The sequence below is a fragment of the Dunckerocampus dactyliophorus genome, chromosome 14, assembly GCF_027744805.1.
Source record: "Dunckerocampus dactyliophorus isolate RoL2022-P2 chromosome 14, RoL_Ddac_1.1, whole genome shotgun sequence".
Taxonomy (NCBI): domain Eukaryota; kingdom Metazoa; phylum Chordata; class Actinopteri; order Syngnathiformes; family Syngnathidae; genus Dunckerocampus; species Dunckerocampus dactyliophorus.
In genome coordinates this window covers 12,044,114-12,059,254 of record NC_072832.1, presented here as the reverse complement: position 1 = coordinate 12,059,254, position 15,141 = coordinate 12,044,114, and the positions used below count along the sequence as shown (strand labels likewise).

Genomic DNA, 15,141 nt, shown 5'->3' with positions numbered 1-15,141 from the left:
TGAAAAGTGGCCGGAATCTCTCTGTTATATCCGTCTTACTTGACGCATGTCCATTGTGCGTGTGCTAACTTTATCTCATGCCGCACAGATAGACTACTATTACTACTATTTTTCTTTCACCTCATATTTGGTCTCAAATGCTGATACTATGTGGGAATGCATAAAGGTAAGTTTTGATGACTCATTGAGTGCTAATGTGTACATTTGTCTCAAGTTAATTCATGCTAGCGCACTGCCTTTTACCACACACGTCAAACAGCAATGTAATAATCTCGCTGGAAAAACTCCAGAGATAAGATCAAATTAGATCGCTATACTGTACGAACCCCAACCACAACGCGGGAGATTTGTGGGAACACAAGCCGGTCCGTGGGTCAAAATAGGTTGGGGACCACTGACGTAAAACATTGCCTGCGCAGTTACATTTTATGATGGTGACGGCTTGACCCTGGAACAGATGATTTCTTTTTCAATCAAGTCCCTGAGCCAGACAAACCGTGAGGGGCATCTCCATCCCTGAACAGACTGTATTTGACTGTAAAAGATTCCAGATGTATACTTTGGGTTCACGAAAAACTTTCAAAATGTGTAAAATCAAAGTGAGCAGATACAGAATAGGGAAAAACACCCCAAAACAAAACAAAAACAGAATGCACAAAGCAAAAGAAACTACTAAGGTTAATAACACACATCACAGGCACGTTGATCATAATAAAGAAGTTAGTAACATGATACCTTGGATATGCAGACAGGCTGAGAGGGAGAGCGACACAAAAAGAAGAAAAGAGAAATGTCATTCAATGATTTTGTAAAGAAAAAGTGACTTTTTTTTTTTTTTTTGCTCCTCCCTAAATGCATTGACTTGATTTGGAAAGATTTACAAATCTCTAAAAAGGAGGAGATAATAGCGCTGCAGGACAAATGAGTCAGGCAGCTAGTTAGTTACTCCTTCGAAATGTGCTTCTCAATCAGTACATTCACATTCGTTTATCTTTTTTGTGCTGCTCTGCACTCAACTGAATCCTAATGAGAGTGAGGGTCAGTTAAACAAACCAGGCACTTGTGAAAAGGGATGGTGCTACTGTGGACACTAGTGGCAAAAAGTCACCTGAAATGGGGAAAAGAGCTGAGTTTTTTTTTTCAGTGAAACAGGCAATGTTTTTCACACAAGCAATGCAGCAGGCAATTACACTGTTTATAGGAGACCCACCACTCCCAGGCTGAAGCCCCCACTCTGCTACAGGAATGTTCTTGTAGTTCTAGTCTGGATAATGATGGACTCTAGAACTCCTGCACCCCACAGTTGCAAGCAAAAAAAAGCTGATCCAGGCAGTTCTATGTAAGTGATGTCATCGCGGGGCCTCCGCAGCCTTTATCAAACTTCTGACCAGGAACTCTCAATATACACTCAAGCACTGTAAGATCTCATTTAAGGCTTTTTGGCTGCTTGATGTGATTAAAAAGTCAACTGTATGCCAGGCATGTTCTGGCTCACATTGTTAAGAGCACCTGTTCACGAGGCCTTATGTGTGTGTGTGTGTGTGTGTGTGTGTGTGTGTGTGTGTGTTTGTTTTGACTACCCTACAATTCAATCACACTAAACCGTCGTAAAAAGACAATAGCACAAAAAGTGACGTCTTTACGTGAGCCCCGGAGTGCCAACTCATGTTGCTCATTAAAGGAAATGCAGCTGCAGTGTGTTCAATCAAGCCGAAAGCTCGTTCTTGTGCAAGAGCGCACCGTCAACGTCAAAATCACAAAATATGCGCGTTACATGACAATGCAAGAACGATTAACCAGAAAAAAAAGCACAATAATAACACTCACCACCGCCTTAAAAACGAATCGAGGATTCCTCAACGCGAGTCGATTAGTGATAATCGTGTAAATCTGGGAAGTGCGGACTAGCGGTTTGGGAGGCGGTAGGGTAGGTCCAGCCCTCTCTCACATTGTGCACATACACAAGCCCTGCAATAGGAGGGGCCACGTCACACACGCATATGCTGCACTACCTTCACGCTGCCACTAGAGGCGCCAGTGTGACCTCAAGGCTGTTTACTTGATTAGTTTGGCGAGTCGGTCCCATTTTTGTAGTGGTGGGATGTTCGGCTCGTTTCAGAGAGACGCCTCCTGTGGCTCTTCATTTAATGTCGTGTGTAATCTCATATTTTTACATGATTAAATACGAATGGTTTGCATTCAGTGTTTTTATGGTAGGCCTTGCAATTGCCTCATTTTGTATATTTGTTCTGTTCGAAAAGCATTTACTTTTGTTTAATATTAAACTCAAACGTTTAATTGCACAAAAACAAATGAACAAAACACTGCCAACAAATCCACAGTACCAAAAAGTGCAAGTTATATGCCTCAATTTTTCTACGGGCTGATGAGACGTCTTCTTTCCGAGAGCATCTGCTGCCCATTTTTAAATGATTCTCCTTCTACTTTAACATGGCATGAACCATTTAAAAAGTTCTGCCCCTGTCCGCAAGGGAGCAGCAGAGTCGAGCGTCTTCTGCAGTGGACTATTTAACAGGCGCCAATTGAGCAAGTCGTGTCTTTTCTACTGTTTTACTGTATATACAATGTAAAGCAGTTTCTAGCTCTACGTGCCTATATTGTTAATGTTCCAAATAATCACTTAAACTTTTCTTGGTTTTGGCATTTTGTAAACGTCATGCCACACATTTGCAGCTATATTGTGAATGATACAAGCAGTTTTTCTTCCTGGTTCCACATATGCAACTCTGCATCTTGCTGAATTTGTTGCGTTCACCATATTCATTATTTTACATGAAAAAGTAGTAGTGGTAAGTCATCATGTCCAACTTTGTGTAATCAGTGCAATTTGAGGGGTATACTATTCCAAATAGGTTTTAAATTCATTTGTATTTGATTGAGAGAAATAAGTATTTAATCCCAATGCAAAATGTGGCTTAGTACGTTGTGGAGAAACCCTCCTTGGCAAGCACAGAGGTCAGATGTTTCCTGTAGTTGGGCTCCAGGATCGAACACATCTCGGGGAATTTTGGCCAGAAAAACAACCATAAAGCACCTCCATGTCAGACTGTACTGATGGTGTTGTTAGGCTCATATTCAACATTTCTGTGCATCCAAACACACTGAGTCAGGGTGACCACATCAAAGTCTCCCAAGCCTCATTCGAGCCATTCAGGTGTTGATTGGCAAACTTCAGACCCACCAGAATCTGCAGAATCACAAGCCATTGCAGCAAAGTGTGTTACTAATGGTTTCCTTGGTGACCATGCTCCCAACTCCCTTGAGATCATGAACCAGATCCTCCCTTGTAATTCTGGGCTGGTCGCTCACCTGTCTCAGAACCAACCTTACCCCATGAGATGAAATCTTGCATGTGGCCCCAGAGCGAGGGCGAATGCCTGTTATCTTGTATTACTTGTATTTATGCATTATTGCACCAATAGTGGACTCTTTCTCAGCAGACGTCTTGCTGATGGTCTTGTAGCCCAGTCCAGTCTTGTGCAGGTCTACTGATAATACAGACGTGTGTTGTTTGCCATTCACATAAGCTTTAGGTACAGAGGCTGAGACCGCTTTGATCCCATTTTGCTCTTGTGAAGGCATCTGAACAATGATTTACCTGCAACAGACACGGCTCACAACAAATACAAAGGTTTTGTACCTTTGTTGATCAGTAGAGAAATTCTAACTGTATAAATAAGGATTAGCATTGCTGTGTTTAGCCTGCAGGATGTAGAAACGGATTAAGGACACATACATACGGATAAAGGATATACAGTACATCTCCAAACAGGATTGTCAAGAATATGACACATCAATACATTAGATTAAACTGTTAGGCCCAGACGGTCCCAGTGGCTCGATGTTGCAGGGAGATTCTTCTTTATTGTAACTATTGCTTCATTACATGTGTCCTCCCTGTTGCGACTTTTATCCCGAAGTAAAACATGAAATCCCTTCAATTCATTATATGTATTATTTTTCTATGTCGCTTAATCGGTACAGTCTAGAATCCTTTTTAATGTCCTTTTATTTGTGTTGCTCCAGCATACTTGGCTGAGCTTTTAACTGTCCGTCACCACTCCATGGCCCCGCGCTGTTCTCAACACACAATAGTAGAAGTCCCAAGGATGAAATACAAAAAATTGGGGGGATCGCGCTTTTGCTGCGTTTGCCCGCACACTTTGAAAACTCCCTTCCACCTGCGCTACGATCTACTACAGAGTTGTCAGTTTTTAAATCTCTTTTAAAAACTCATTTATTCAGACTGGCTGATGAAACATGATGATTATATGCATTTTAGTTGTGATTCTGTGCTTGTATTTTTATTTTTTATTTTGTTTTAGTTGTTTTTATTTCTGTCTTATTCGATCCTACCCTGTTCTCATTTGCTATAGCCTGTTTTTACTCTTGTGAAGCACCTTGGGCGCCATTGGGATGTTGTAAGGTGCTATACAAATAAACGTTTTGATTAATCCTCATTAGAGTCGCGGCGCACGCTGGAGCCTATCCCAGCTGACTTCGGGTGGGAGGCGGGGTACACCTGGACGTGTCGCCAGCCAATCGCAGGGCACGTATAGACAAACAACCTTTCACTCTCACATTCATCCCTTTGGACAATTTAGAGTCGCCAATTTACCTAACATGCATGTTTTTGGAATGTGGGCGGAAAACCCGGAAAAAACCCACACATGGGGAGAACATGCGAACTCCACACAGAGATGTCCAACGGGGACTCAAACCCAGATCTTCCAGCCCTCCCGACTGTGTGGCCATCACCGTGCGGCTATTATATGCATTAAAAAAGCAAGTGATTTGATTGTTAATACGCACTATTTAATGCATGATATGTGTTCCACATGCATTATATACTGTGTATTAACAATCAAATCATTGGTTTTTACCACTGAATTGAAAGCAGATTACATGTATTTTAAAACTTACCTGAATTTGCCTTTAGGTGTGTCTCTGTTTGCCTTCCAGTTGTGGTCACAAAGCCATCTCTCTGTACATTTGCTCTGTTGTCTGATTTGTTTGCATCACCTGCCCAGTAGGAGCCCCTCCCTGTCTGAACCAGTACTCCCCTCACTATAAAGAGGATGGATTACATTCAACTCACAAAGAGGGAAATCCCATCATCCTGGTATATGTTTCAGAGGTGAGAATGACTTCCACGGCAGGTCGCCTGGCCCATCTGCAGGAGAGGAAGCGTGGCGTTGGTACTAAGCAGCATGCGGTGAAGTTCTACCAACAGAACTATGAGAGTCTACGTCGGCAGTGTTTGGAGAGGGGACGTCTGTTTGAGGACGACCGCTTTCCAGCTGAGCACAAGTCACTGGGCTACAATGAGCTGATGAGTCCGTACTCATCCAAGACACGAGGAGTAGTTTGGAAGAGGCCAAAGGTGAGAAGCTGCTGACAAGAAACAACAAAAGATACAATGAGCAAAGGATGTTATTACAGTGTTGTTGTGACATTTACGTTTCCTTCAAGGAGATTCAAAAAGTGATTCTTGCATGACTCTATACTCATGTATTATATCATACTATTATTACTATGTTCAAAGTCCATTCATGTCAAAGTATTACAAATCAAACCTTTTTATATTTTGAATAAAATGCGACTGAAACATGCACGAGTGTAGCCAATGTCTCGAGAGAAAATTAAGCCCTAAGATCTGGAAACTGTAAACATTGCACTGGTTTGTCTCTCCTGTGGGTGGAAATGGATTTGTTTATGCCTGAACTCCTTTGCATCCAGTTAAATTAGAAAAGGAAAATGGGAACAGGATTTGATTTGGGCACATTTAAATATAAAACATTTGAACTGTTTTTGCTACAAGCGTTCAACAGTAGTCATTTCATCAGTCCCCTTCAGACTTACCAAAGCATCAGATTGTTGTTTGTCGAAACGTCATCGTCATGGTCCTCCATAGGAGCTGTGTTCCAACCCCATGTTCATTAATGATGGCGCCACAAGGACGGACATTTGCCAAGGAGCTCTAGGTAAGAGACAGGCGTGAGGATGGAGAAATATACGATGACTCGGTGACAAAACCAAACAGACATCCTGACTTATCATTTCTATTTGCTCGGATTATGCAGGTGACTGTTGGCTTCTTGCGGCTATTGCATCGCTGACCCTAGACCAGAAGATTCTAGCTCGTGTGGTGCCACCCGGGCAGAGTTTCTCTGAGGGATATGCAGGGATATTTCACTTCCAGGTCAGAGAAAGTCTGACCCCTACGAGGAATAACAGTATTACTGTTTTGTTCACTTATGTTTCCACATTCTGTTAACAGACAGACAAGCTTGGTAGTTTGGGAAATGTTCATATTTTTATACTAAGCGTAAAAAAATGGTTAAACAAGTAATGTTATTACAAAATTATTAATGATCAATTAAAATTATTTATTATATTATTATTTAATTATAATCATGAGCTCGCGGCATTCGTCATGTATCACATATGACTTTTATTCAAAATAACTGCCATTGGCTGCCCCCTTCTTGTCAGAGCACTCACAGCTGGCTGCAGAAAATGCTGCTCGCTACAATGTGGTACAAATTCAGCACTGTGCGGTTTCTTTTCACCCTCGCCAACAGTTCTACACTCGACTAAGTGCTATTCTAGTTTTTTCTTTCTGTAATCCACATTTTCTGTTGTGCACAGGGGAACAAAGGTTTTGTGATGATGGGTTTGCTATTTAAAACCCCAAAAATGCATCAGCCAACACAATGCGGCATGTGATGTTTAATGAAAAATGTCTTCTGTGTATTTCTGTAAATGTCCCACTAAAATGCCTTGCAATTTTCTAACAAAATGGTTGTTTTTGACATAGTGATTCTCACCAATGTAGTGTTTTGATCAGTCGCAGATTAGTAACTTTAACTGTCATTATGCAGAACAGCAGTGTTTTTAAACCACATGTATGATTCATTTTTGGACCGGGGAATGTTTTTTTCTAGTTCTGGCAGTTTGGCGAGTGGGTCGATGTGGTGGTGGATGACCGTTTGCCCACCCGAGACGGGAAGCTGCTATTTGTTCACTCGGCCGAGGGCTCGGAATTTTGGAGCGCACTGCTGGAAAAGGCCTACGCCAAGTATGGATTTGCTTTGACTTTATGAAAGCAAACGTCTGCATGACTGTGGCGATTATGTTTTTTACACCACTGCATCTGACAGGGTGTGCGGCTGCTACGAGGCTCTCTCAGGTGGAAACACTATTGAAGGCTTTGAGGATTTCACAGGCGGGATTGCGGAAATCTACGCTTTGGACAAGGCACCACCTCAACTCTTCCAAATTATGAAGAGGGCGCTAAAGCTGGGCTCGCTGTTGGGCTGTTCTATTGATGTAATTTCTGAATGTGTATTTTCTGATTTCTGAACTTCATGAATGACGACTGACTCTTTTTGTGTCTGTTGCTTTCAGATCGCCAACGCTAATGAGACAGAGGCTGTTACCGCTCTCAAACTGGTAAAAGGACATGCATACTCAGTGACTGGTGCAGAAGAGGTACACATTCTTTTAACTGTTTACAAACAAGGTAGTCATATTACGTGATGCGGGGTGTTTCTAAAATTTCTATGGTCTTTTCTAGCTAAATAATCTAATCTCAAAATGTTAGAAACATCTTTCAGTACAGTATGATATGAGATGATTAAGATATATTAATAAGATTAAAATATATAATATGTCAGTGAAAACTGAGCTTTATTATCTTTGTAATGGCAGAATGTTTCATACTACTCTTTTACCAAAACAAAGTAAAGTGCAGGAGTACCCAAAGGGGATACGCTGTTTATCTTGGTCCCAGGTTCATTTTCGAGGCAGGCTGGTTCAACTCGTACGCATCAGGAACCCATGGGGGCAGGTGGAGTGGATTGGGCCTTGGAGTGACGGGTAGGCAAATCTTTTCTAAAAAAAAACAGAATCGTATTGGGCATTTTCTCACAAGAGTGGTTCCTCATATTTAGATCCAGTGAATGGAAATACGTCAGTGGAGAAGACAAATCTAAACTGAACCATGTGGCTGAAGATGGAGAGTTCTGGTTAATGAATACACATCCGTTTATTTAGAATTGAATATTAAAAAATATATATCTATGATAAATGAGGGAAAATGGTTTGCTCTTATCAGGATGTCCTACTTGGACTTCATCAGACAGTTCTCCAAGGTAGAGATCTGCAACTTGACACCGGACACACTCATGAGCGATAACATTGGCCACTGGAAACAGTACCAGTTTGAAGGGATGTGGAGGGTGGGATCAACTGCAGGCGGCTGCCGCAATCACCACGGTAACACAAACATCATACATACATACATCGACAAGGCAGGTTTCTTTATAAGTCATTGGTAGTGTAGTGGTTCACGAAGTTGGGGGCCATTCCAATTGACTCACTGCCCAGTAATGAACAGATGACCGTTGGTGTGGTGAGCCTCAACAGGATAAGCAGTACTAAAATGGATGGATGGCAGTTTATTTCATACATATGTGTGGCTTTTCGCTCAAAATTGCCCATGGTACTGTATGAATGTGAGTGTGAATGGTTGTTTGTCTATATGTGCCTTGCGTTTGACTGGTGGCCCGTCCAGAGTTACCCTGCCTCTCACCTAAACTCAACTGGGACAGCTTGCAGGCTCACCCATGAACGTGAACAGGAAAAGTGGCAGTAAATGAATGAATAGATCACAAATGCCCTTGTTAAAGGATATCCCACCACAATAAAAGGCCAAATAAAACAATATTCTGTATACTGAGCGACTTTTAAACCTTAACCTCTTTTCCTTTGAATTTTACTGTCAATTTCGATGTTGTTTGATGTTGTTTTTGTTTGTTTTTAAACGTCCTTTTTCTGAAAAGGTATGAGAAACATTGGTTTGGACAGTATTACTTGACCTTAGTGAAGTGTCCAACTGGGAGTCCATCAGTCATTCTGAGTATACAGTACATCAACGCTTTTCGTAGGGGTTACTTTACGGACCACCATCACACATGGTTCGCTCGCCACACCCCCAAACCCTCCTGTTAGCTTGACATTGATGTTGCTCTCTAATTTTGGATCAACATTTGCAATAAAAGTTATGTTATCATTCAGCTCAGCTCAGCTGCCCTTATCTCCTCGATTGCTATTGTTCACTTGAGACACAATCCAAGTTTAAGCCCTAAATATGCCTCACACACAAGTATAAACTCTATAGGTACTCACCACTAATGAATGATAATATGAAACGATGAAAAATAGACGTTCATGATGTAGTCTTTAGCCTGGTCAGCAGTCTAGCGCTAGACGCTAGAAGGCGTTTCTCCAAGCCGTGTCTACATAATCCACACTTCCTGTTGTAATTTCAGTAACGACTTATGATTACGGACGTCTTGAGGCGAGACTGGCTGTTGAAGCGAGCGCTTCCACAGCCAAACCAACTTTTGCATCTCACAGCGCAGAACTATGGTGCATTCAAGGACCGCCGAAATAGCTGTGAAATCTCAAACTTTGACGAAAAAACTTTATCAGTGCATAAAGACGTAAACATGTAAAAATGGTGGGTCTTCTAATAGTGATACATGCATGCTGTACGTTCTACCTGTCTTACCACGTACAGTACTTATAAATGATCGACTTATGGTGAACGAGATGTGTTTTCTGTGGAAAAAACGGCCTATTTTCAGAGGGAACAAAAATGTGAATGCTGAATCGTGACTGGGCGGGGATCCACAGTGTTTTGAACATGGTATGTCATGGTGTCACATTTTATGGTGGTTGTTTAGTGTGTTACACTTACATTTGTGTGTCCTCCAGCGACCTTCTCATCCAACCCTCAGTTTGTGGTGCGTCTGGAAGACGTGGATGATGATCCTCTGGATGGGAAGGATGGATGCACCTTTCTTGTGGGGCTGATGCAAAAGGATGGACGCAGGCAGCGGAGGCTCAATCGCGATCTTCAAGCTATTGGTTATGCTATTTATGAGGTCCCAGATGAGGTATGCCTTGAATCCTGCTTAATCAAGAGTCAAATTCAAAACATCACATATTCACTTTCACATGAATGATACATTCATTAATTGTGCTCTTGTATGACAATGCAAAGTACAAAGGTCGCAGCAATGTCCATCTGGGTCCGGACGTGCTGCTGCGTCAGAGAGCTGTGGCCATGAGCAGCACCTTCATCAACACGCGAGAAGTTTGTGACCGCTTCAGGCTTCCTCCGGGAGAATATGCCATCATTCCCTCTACTTTTTACCCTCACAAGAATGGCAGCTTTGTTCTCAGAGTGTTTTCAGAGAAACAAGCCGACACTAGGTAACTGCTACCTCAGAGCTTTGGCCTATACCGCTATCTAGTGGACAAGGATTCTGACGGCAAATGGGAGCACGCCAGATAAGGGAAATGACATCGGGCAAACAACTCCACATGACTTCGGGACATTAGGATTTAGTATTTTCTCCCTTTCCTGGACATTTTGACAGCACTGTTAGCTGGATAATGTCATTGATCATAAGCAAATTCAACTTTTGTCTCTAAAATACACCATAATTATTACTGTTATTGATTATGCAGATCCGTGTGGTCAGGACCAGCTGCTCTCTGGCACAGGCCTGTGGTCACCACCACGAGGGGCGTTACAGCCACTGGAGCCACTGAACAATGGTCACTGTTCGATAGTTTAGCTTGTTTTATGGTCTTCCTGACACATAATGTTTGCTTATGCAATTTCTGAATACATAACCAATATATTTACTCATTCTAAACAGTAAAATATCTAATCATGATATCTAATCATGGACAGACCACAGAATCGGCTACAACCCCGTCTCTGTAGTCTGAGCTGCCAATTATGACGATTGTGACGCCTAATTAGTTTTTCTTAAAAAACATTCTGATATCAATCATGTTTGTGTCGGTATTACCAAAGAAACACTTCCTCTTCAGGCTACTTTATTCAGCTAATCCAGTACTGCATGTTATTTACAAGGAAGTGTTTTTTTCCCATTTGAAAGGAAAAATCTGATTTGGTAGCCCAAGTAGCCACATATTAGCCCCGCCCCTGCAGTTTGGTTGAATTTGCATATTTTTTGCCCCTTCTCAAGTAATTTGCAGTATGTGTTTATGCAGATAAGACAACCATGACGTGGCGTGGCATGGCTTGTTAAACACAGACTTGCTTGGCTCGCATTTTCCTAACATTCTTACAGTACGGCCAAAAGAGTCCAAAATACTTCATGCAGGACTTGTGGAAGAGACACAGGGAACGCGACGGGTTGACCGGTTAAGCACAAACACTTGGATCACCCTGGCCGTGTTACACCACTGGTGTCTGATGAAGTCTTTTTGCCTAACAAATGCACGTTTACCACTGCTGATTTGTGTTTCCCATTGCGATTTCAATGCAAATTATACTTCATGTGAGCTACTCAGTAAAAAAAAATGTGATTATTCCGTAAATCGTTTTGGTTTATTACCATTTAACAAGGGTGGAAAACACACCTAACATCTAAATTTGTGTTTTAGTCCACTGGAGGAAGACATTGACGCTGAAATGGAGGAGGTAAGAAAAGCTACACAACACCATGACATGCGCATCTATTATGCTTTAGTCGATGACCTCATCATTTTGTGTCTACAACAGGAGAAAATATCTGAAAATGATGTGGATCCTCATTTCAAGTACCTCTTCAAGAAGATTGCTGGAAATGTTGGTATCATGTAAAATGAAACATGATCAACTTTAAGCTCCAAGTGTTGAAATACTGTATTCTCTTAAATAGGACACAGAGATCTCTGTCTTTGAATTGGTTGACATTCTGAACCACGTGGTTTCGAACAGTAAGTAAAGAGAACAGCACTAAATGTTGTTGCAGCCAACGTGATCTTCAGCTATACCGCTAGCTAACGTCAACATTTTCCACGATTGCGTCCTCCAAGGAACAGGCAGGATTTAATTCAAGAAATATCCTTACTTGTAAAACTAGAAAGACTGAAATCCAAGCAATAAGTACTTACAATACTATGTAACTACATTCACATATAATATATTCCGTTCCCAAAAACTAATTATCACACACCGATCACGCTGTCGTGCATGCAGAACAGAGGACTTCCTGGTTTACGCTTCCTGTTATTGCTTGCTATTTTTAACCCACCACCAGATGATGCCAAAAACACATTGATCACTTTTGGACTGAAAAGTTGGGAGTTGTTTTCTTACAGGGAGGGACATCAAGACAGACGGCTTCAGCCTTGAGACAGGTCGTCTCATCATCAGTCTACTGGATGTATCCTCTTACAAATGAACAACATTGAAGCCACACTCATTTAGCATGCACTTTAGCGAGGTTTTTTTTGCAGTCACACGTGACTTGTAAACAGTGGCATTCTATTTATTATTACTCAACCTTGACATACTACAGAAGGACGAAAGCTCCATGTTGGGACTAATGGAATTCCATAAACTTTGGAGTAAAATCCAGAAATATTTGGTAAAAAAAAAAAAAAAGAAAGAAAAATGCAAATAGGCCTGCCTTTGTTTGATGACTCACTGTTTGCTTTCTATAGGAGATCTTTAGAAAACATGACCAAGACAACTCTGGCACCATGAGTTCCCATGAGATGAGAGGTGCTGCCACTGAAGCAGGTAACACACTCAATTTCGCTCAATTTCCATTTGAGCGATATGGTCACTTCAACCTGAGGTTGAAATCTGATTGAAATGCCCGCAAAAATGTACAATTAGACTTTGAATACTCAATCCACCCTTTTCCAACTGAGGACCATGGCCTCGGATTTGGAGGTGCTGAATCTCATCCCAGAGGCTTCTCACTCAGATGCAAACTGCCCCAGTTAACGCTGAAGGTCACAGCGCCATGAGACCATCAGGACCACATCTTATGCAAATAGCAGAGGCGAGGATCCTAAGGCCCCTGAACTGGACTCCCTCCATGCCTTGGCTGCGCCGAGAAATTCTGTTCATGAAAATTATGAACAGAATCGGTGACAAAGGGCAGCCTTGGCGGAGGCCAACGTTCGCCAGAAACAGGCTCGACTTACTGCTGGCAATGCCAACCAGTCTCCTGCTCCGGTTGTACAAGAACCGAATGGCACGTAGTAGCGCGCCACCAAGCACCCCTCACAATAACCTCCCAATATATTACATATAAGGTTATTGACCATTTGTGTTCATACTTTTAAAAAATAATACAGTATCTACCACGCCACGGGACGTCGTAGAAGCGCTGTCGTAAAAATGTACTAAATGATGAAGTGACGTAGGTCTGGCGCATGCGCAGAACCGATTGCGTTTCCGGTACGTATTGCATAGTGACATGTACTTTTGTAGAGTTGACGGTGCCATCTTTGTTTCAATGTGAGCCGCCGCCTTATACTGCCGTTTCATTATGATGTGTGCGCCTCACTGTTGCCCCATGCAGCGCGGAGGGGCATGCATGAAAGGGCACTTCTCTAGTTCGAATGAATGGTTTGCATTATTTGGGTGATGTTTGGCAGGCCAAATGAAAAGCTTTGGCAGCCTGGATGTGACCCGTGGGCCGCCTATATATATATATATATATATTTTTTTTTTTTTTTTTACAACAGCCTATTTACATATTTTTTTCTGACTCTTACCTGATATCAGTATTTTTTTATATTTACTGAACACCTGAATGCGTGAATGAATGCAATCACGGCCCAAAACACATTTGGGCACTACACAGTCAACATCAGACAGTGACAACATAGAAGTACGTAATTACCGATATGGGATTTTTATGCACATTTCCTTCCATTTCAGTCTAAAGCAGGGCTGTCAAACTCGTGCCATGGAGGGCGGAGATACTGCAGATTTTCTTTCCAGCCAGTCACTAAAGCAGGTGATTTTAATGATCAACACCTTCAGTTTGAGGGAAGGAGCTCATCAATTAAATCACCTGCTGAAGAAACTAGTTGGAGAGAAAACCTGCAGCGTCTCGGCCCTCCAGGGCACGAGTTTGACACATGTGACCTCAAGATATAAAATTCCATGCTTTTTTTCTCCTTACCCTGCCACACACCATATATGAACTGAAAAAAAGGTACGTGACACTTGAACCCATCGTGTAAATGCAGTCTAAATAAACACTTGCAAATACTTTGATATTGAACAGCGACAGTATCAAATTCCGATGTCGTCGTATCAATATCGTAACATGGAATTTAAATATCTTATATTGCCACAGTGATACAGTATATATTGTCCCACCTCTGTTTTTTTATTCACTACGTGTACACTGCTGGTTGACCTCTGTAGTTCTGAAATCGCTTTGACTTACGTTTCTAAAAGGCCAAACACCTTATGATTGGGGAAATGAGCGATGTATCAAAGCTATTATGGACTTACAGTGATCGGCCCTGCAGCTCGCTGACTCACTCAAGCTGACAATGTGACTTAGTCCAGCAGTTGAAAGTAAACTGGATAAACCGGACGGGGGTGGAGCACAAGTATAATTCTTTCACTCGCCACTGGAACAAAACAAGCATGGGAGAGGCGTCGCAACTTAACTCCAGTTATATGTGACACCCTGTAGGTAATCCGCGAGCGCTGACGTTAACCTCAGCACTTTGTCACAAGTGACAGTTGTCTTGCGTCCACAGGTTTCCACATCAACAGCGCTGTGCTGCAGGCCATCGTCTGCCGCTACGCCGACGCTCGCTATGCAATTGATTTTGACAGCTTTGTAGGCTGTCTCATAAAAGTGGAAATGCTGTTCAGTAAGCATATACAGACACATGCCAATAATGATTTCAATCACACAGTGTAACACCGATCTTCACCAAAGCACTTTGCTATGACAGCCTCAATATCTGCATTTTTTGGTTTCCCAATCAGAAATGTTTAAGGCTCTGGAACAAGCAGACTCGGGGACGATAAACCTGGACATACAGCAGGTACGCTGGACACTAGTTGGTTTTAACGTCTTATTCAGTTTGTTGTGTGAATGTGTTGTTCCCTTTTACAGTGGCTGTGCCTGGCGATCTACTAGCTGTGGAGACAACACAAGCAAGGATGTTGTTGATAACTTCTATCATTTAAGTCAAGTAAATATATTGGGTGATAGACAGCTCTTGAAATTAACTTATGTAGTATTATAATATCATCAAAAC

General features: G+C 42.0%; 2 protein-coding genes across 5 annotated transcripts in view; one reads left to right on the top strand and one right to left on the bottom strand.

Annotated features, from left to right (window-relative positions):
• The window catches only part of LOC129194032 (calpain-1 catalytic subunit-like), a 25,669-nt gene extending 15,537 nt beyond the window's left edge, over positions 1-10,132 (bottom strand). The window contains exons 1-5 of one of the 2 annotated variants that reach the window (XM_054798925.1): positions 9,788-10,132; positions 7,784-7,917; positions 5,884-6,001; positions 5,120-5,194; positions 736-753 (exon numbers count right to left, since the gene is read on the bottom strand). In XM_054798925.1, the coding sequence (XP_054654900.1) occupies positions 736-753; positions 5,120-5,139 (38 nt within the window). In that variant the 5' untranslated portion in view covers positions 5,140-5,194; positions 5,884-6,001; positions 7,784-7,917; positions 9,788-10,132. Of the gene's footprint in view, positions 1-735; positions 754-1,827; positions 1,842-5,119; positions 5,195-5,883; positions 6,002-7,783; positions 7,918-9,787 lie in introns of those variants that run through there. The other variant, XM_054798926.1, reaches the window with a different exon arrangement.
• Positions 5,080-15,141, top strand: capn8 (calpain 8). 3 transcript variants are annotated; one of them, XM_054798924.1, is made up of 20 exons: positions 5,080-5,404; positions 5,936-6,005; positions 6,105-6,223; positions 6,969-7,102; positions 7,185-7,353; positions 7,432-7,515; positions 7,817-7,902; positions 7,977-8,051; positions 8,141-8,301; positions 9,805-9,986; positions 10,094-10,305; positions 11,515-11,551; positions 11,633-11,698; positions 11,772-11,829; positions 12,214-12,278; positions 12,414-12,482; positions 12,559-12,637; positions 14,632-14,748; positions 14,867-14,925; positions 14,997-15,141. In XM_054798924.1, the coding sequence occupies exons 1-20, from the start codon at positions 5,165-5,167 to the stop codon at positions 15,018-15,020; spliced, it is 2,106 nt and encodes a 701-aa protein (XP_054654899.1). In that variant the 5' UTR covers positions 5,080-5,164; the 3' UTR covers positions 15,021-15,141. The 3 variants fall into 3 exon arrangements, with proteins under 3 accessions (XP_054654899.1, XP_054654898.1, XP_054654897.1); XM_054798923.1 differs by having other exon boundaries at positions 12,193-12,278; XM_054798922.1 differs by having other exon boundaries at positions 11,515-11,698; positions 12,193-12,278.

What these genes read in the sequence shown, in the direction of transcription:
- capn8 (XM_054798922.1), top strand. Translation starts at nt 5,165, where the DNA reads ATGACTTCCACGGCAGGTCGCCTGGCCCATCTGCAGGAGAGGAAGCGT. An exon ending in CTGGAAAAGGCCTACGCCAA is followed by an intron (nt 7,103 to 7,184) that starts GTATGGATTTGC and finishes TGCATCTGACAG; the next exon opens with GGTGTGCGGCTGCTACGAGG. An exon ending in GCTGAAGATGGAGAGTTCTG is followed by an intron (nt 8,052 to 8,140) that starts GTTAATGAATAC and finishes TGCTCTTATCAG; the next exon opens with GATGTCCTACTTGGACTTCA.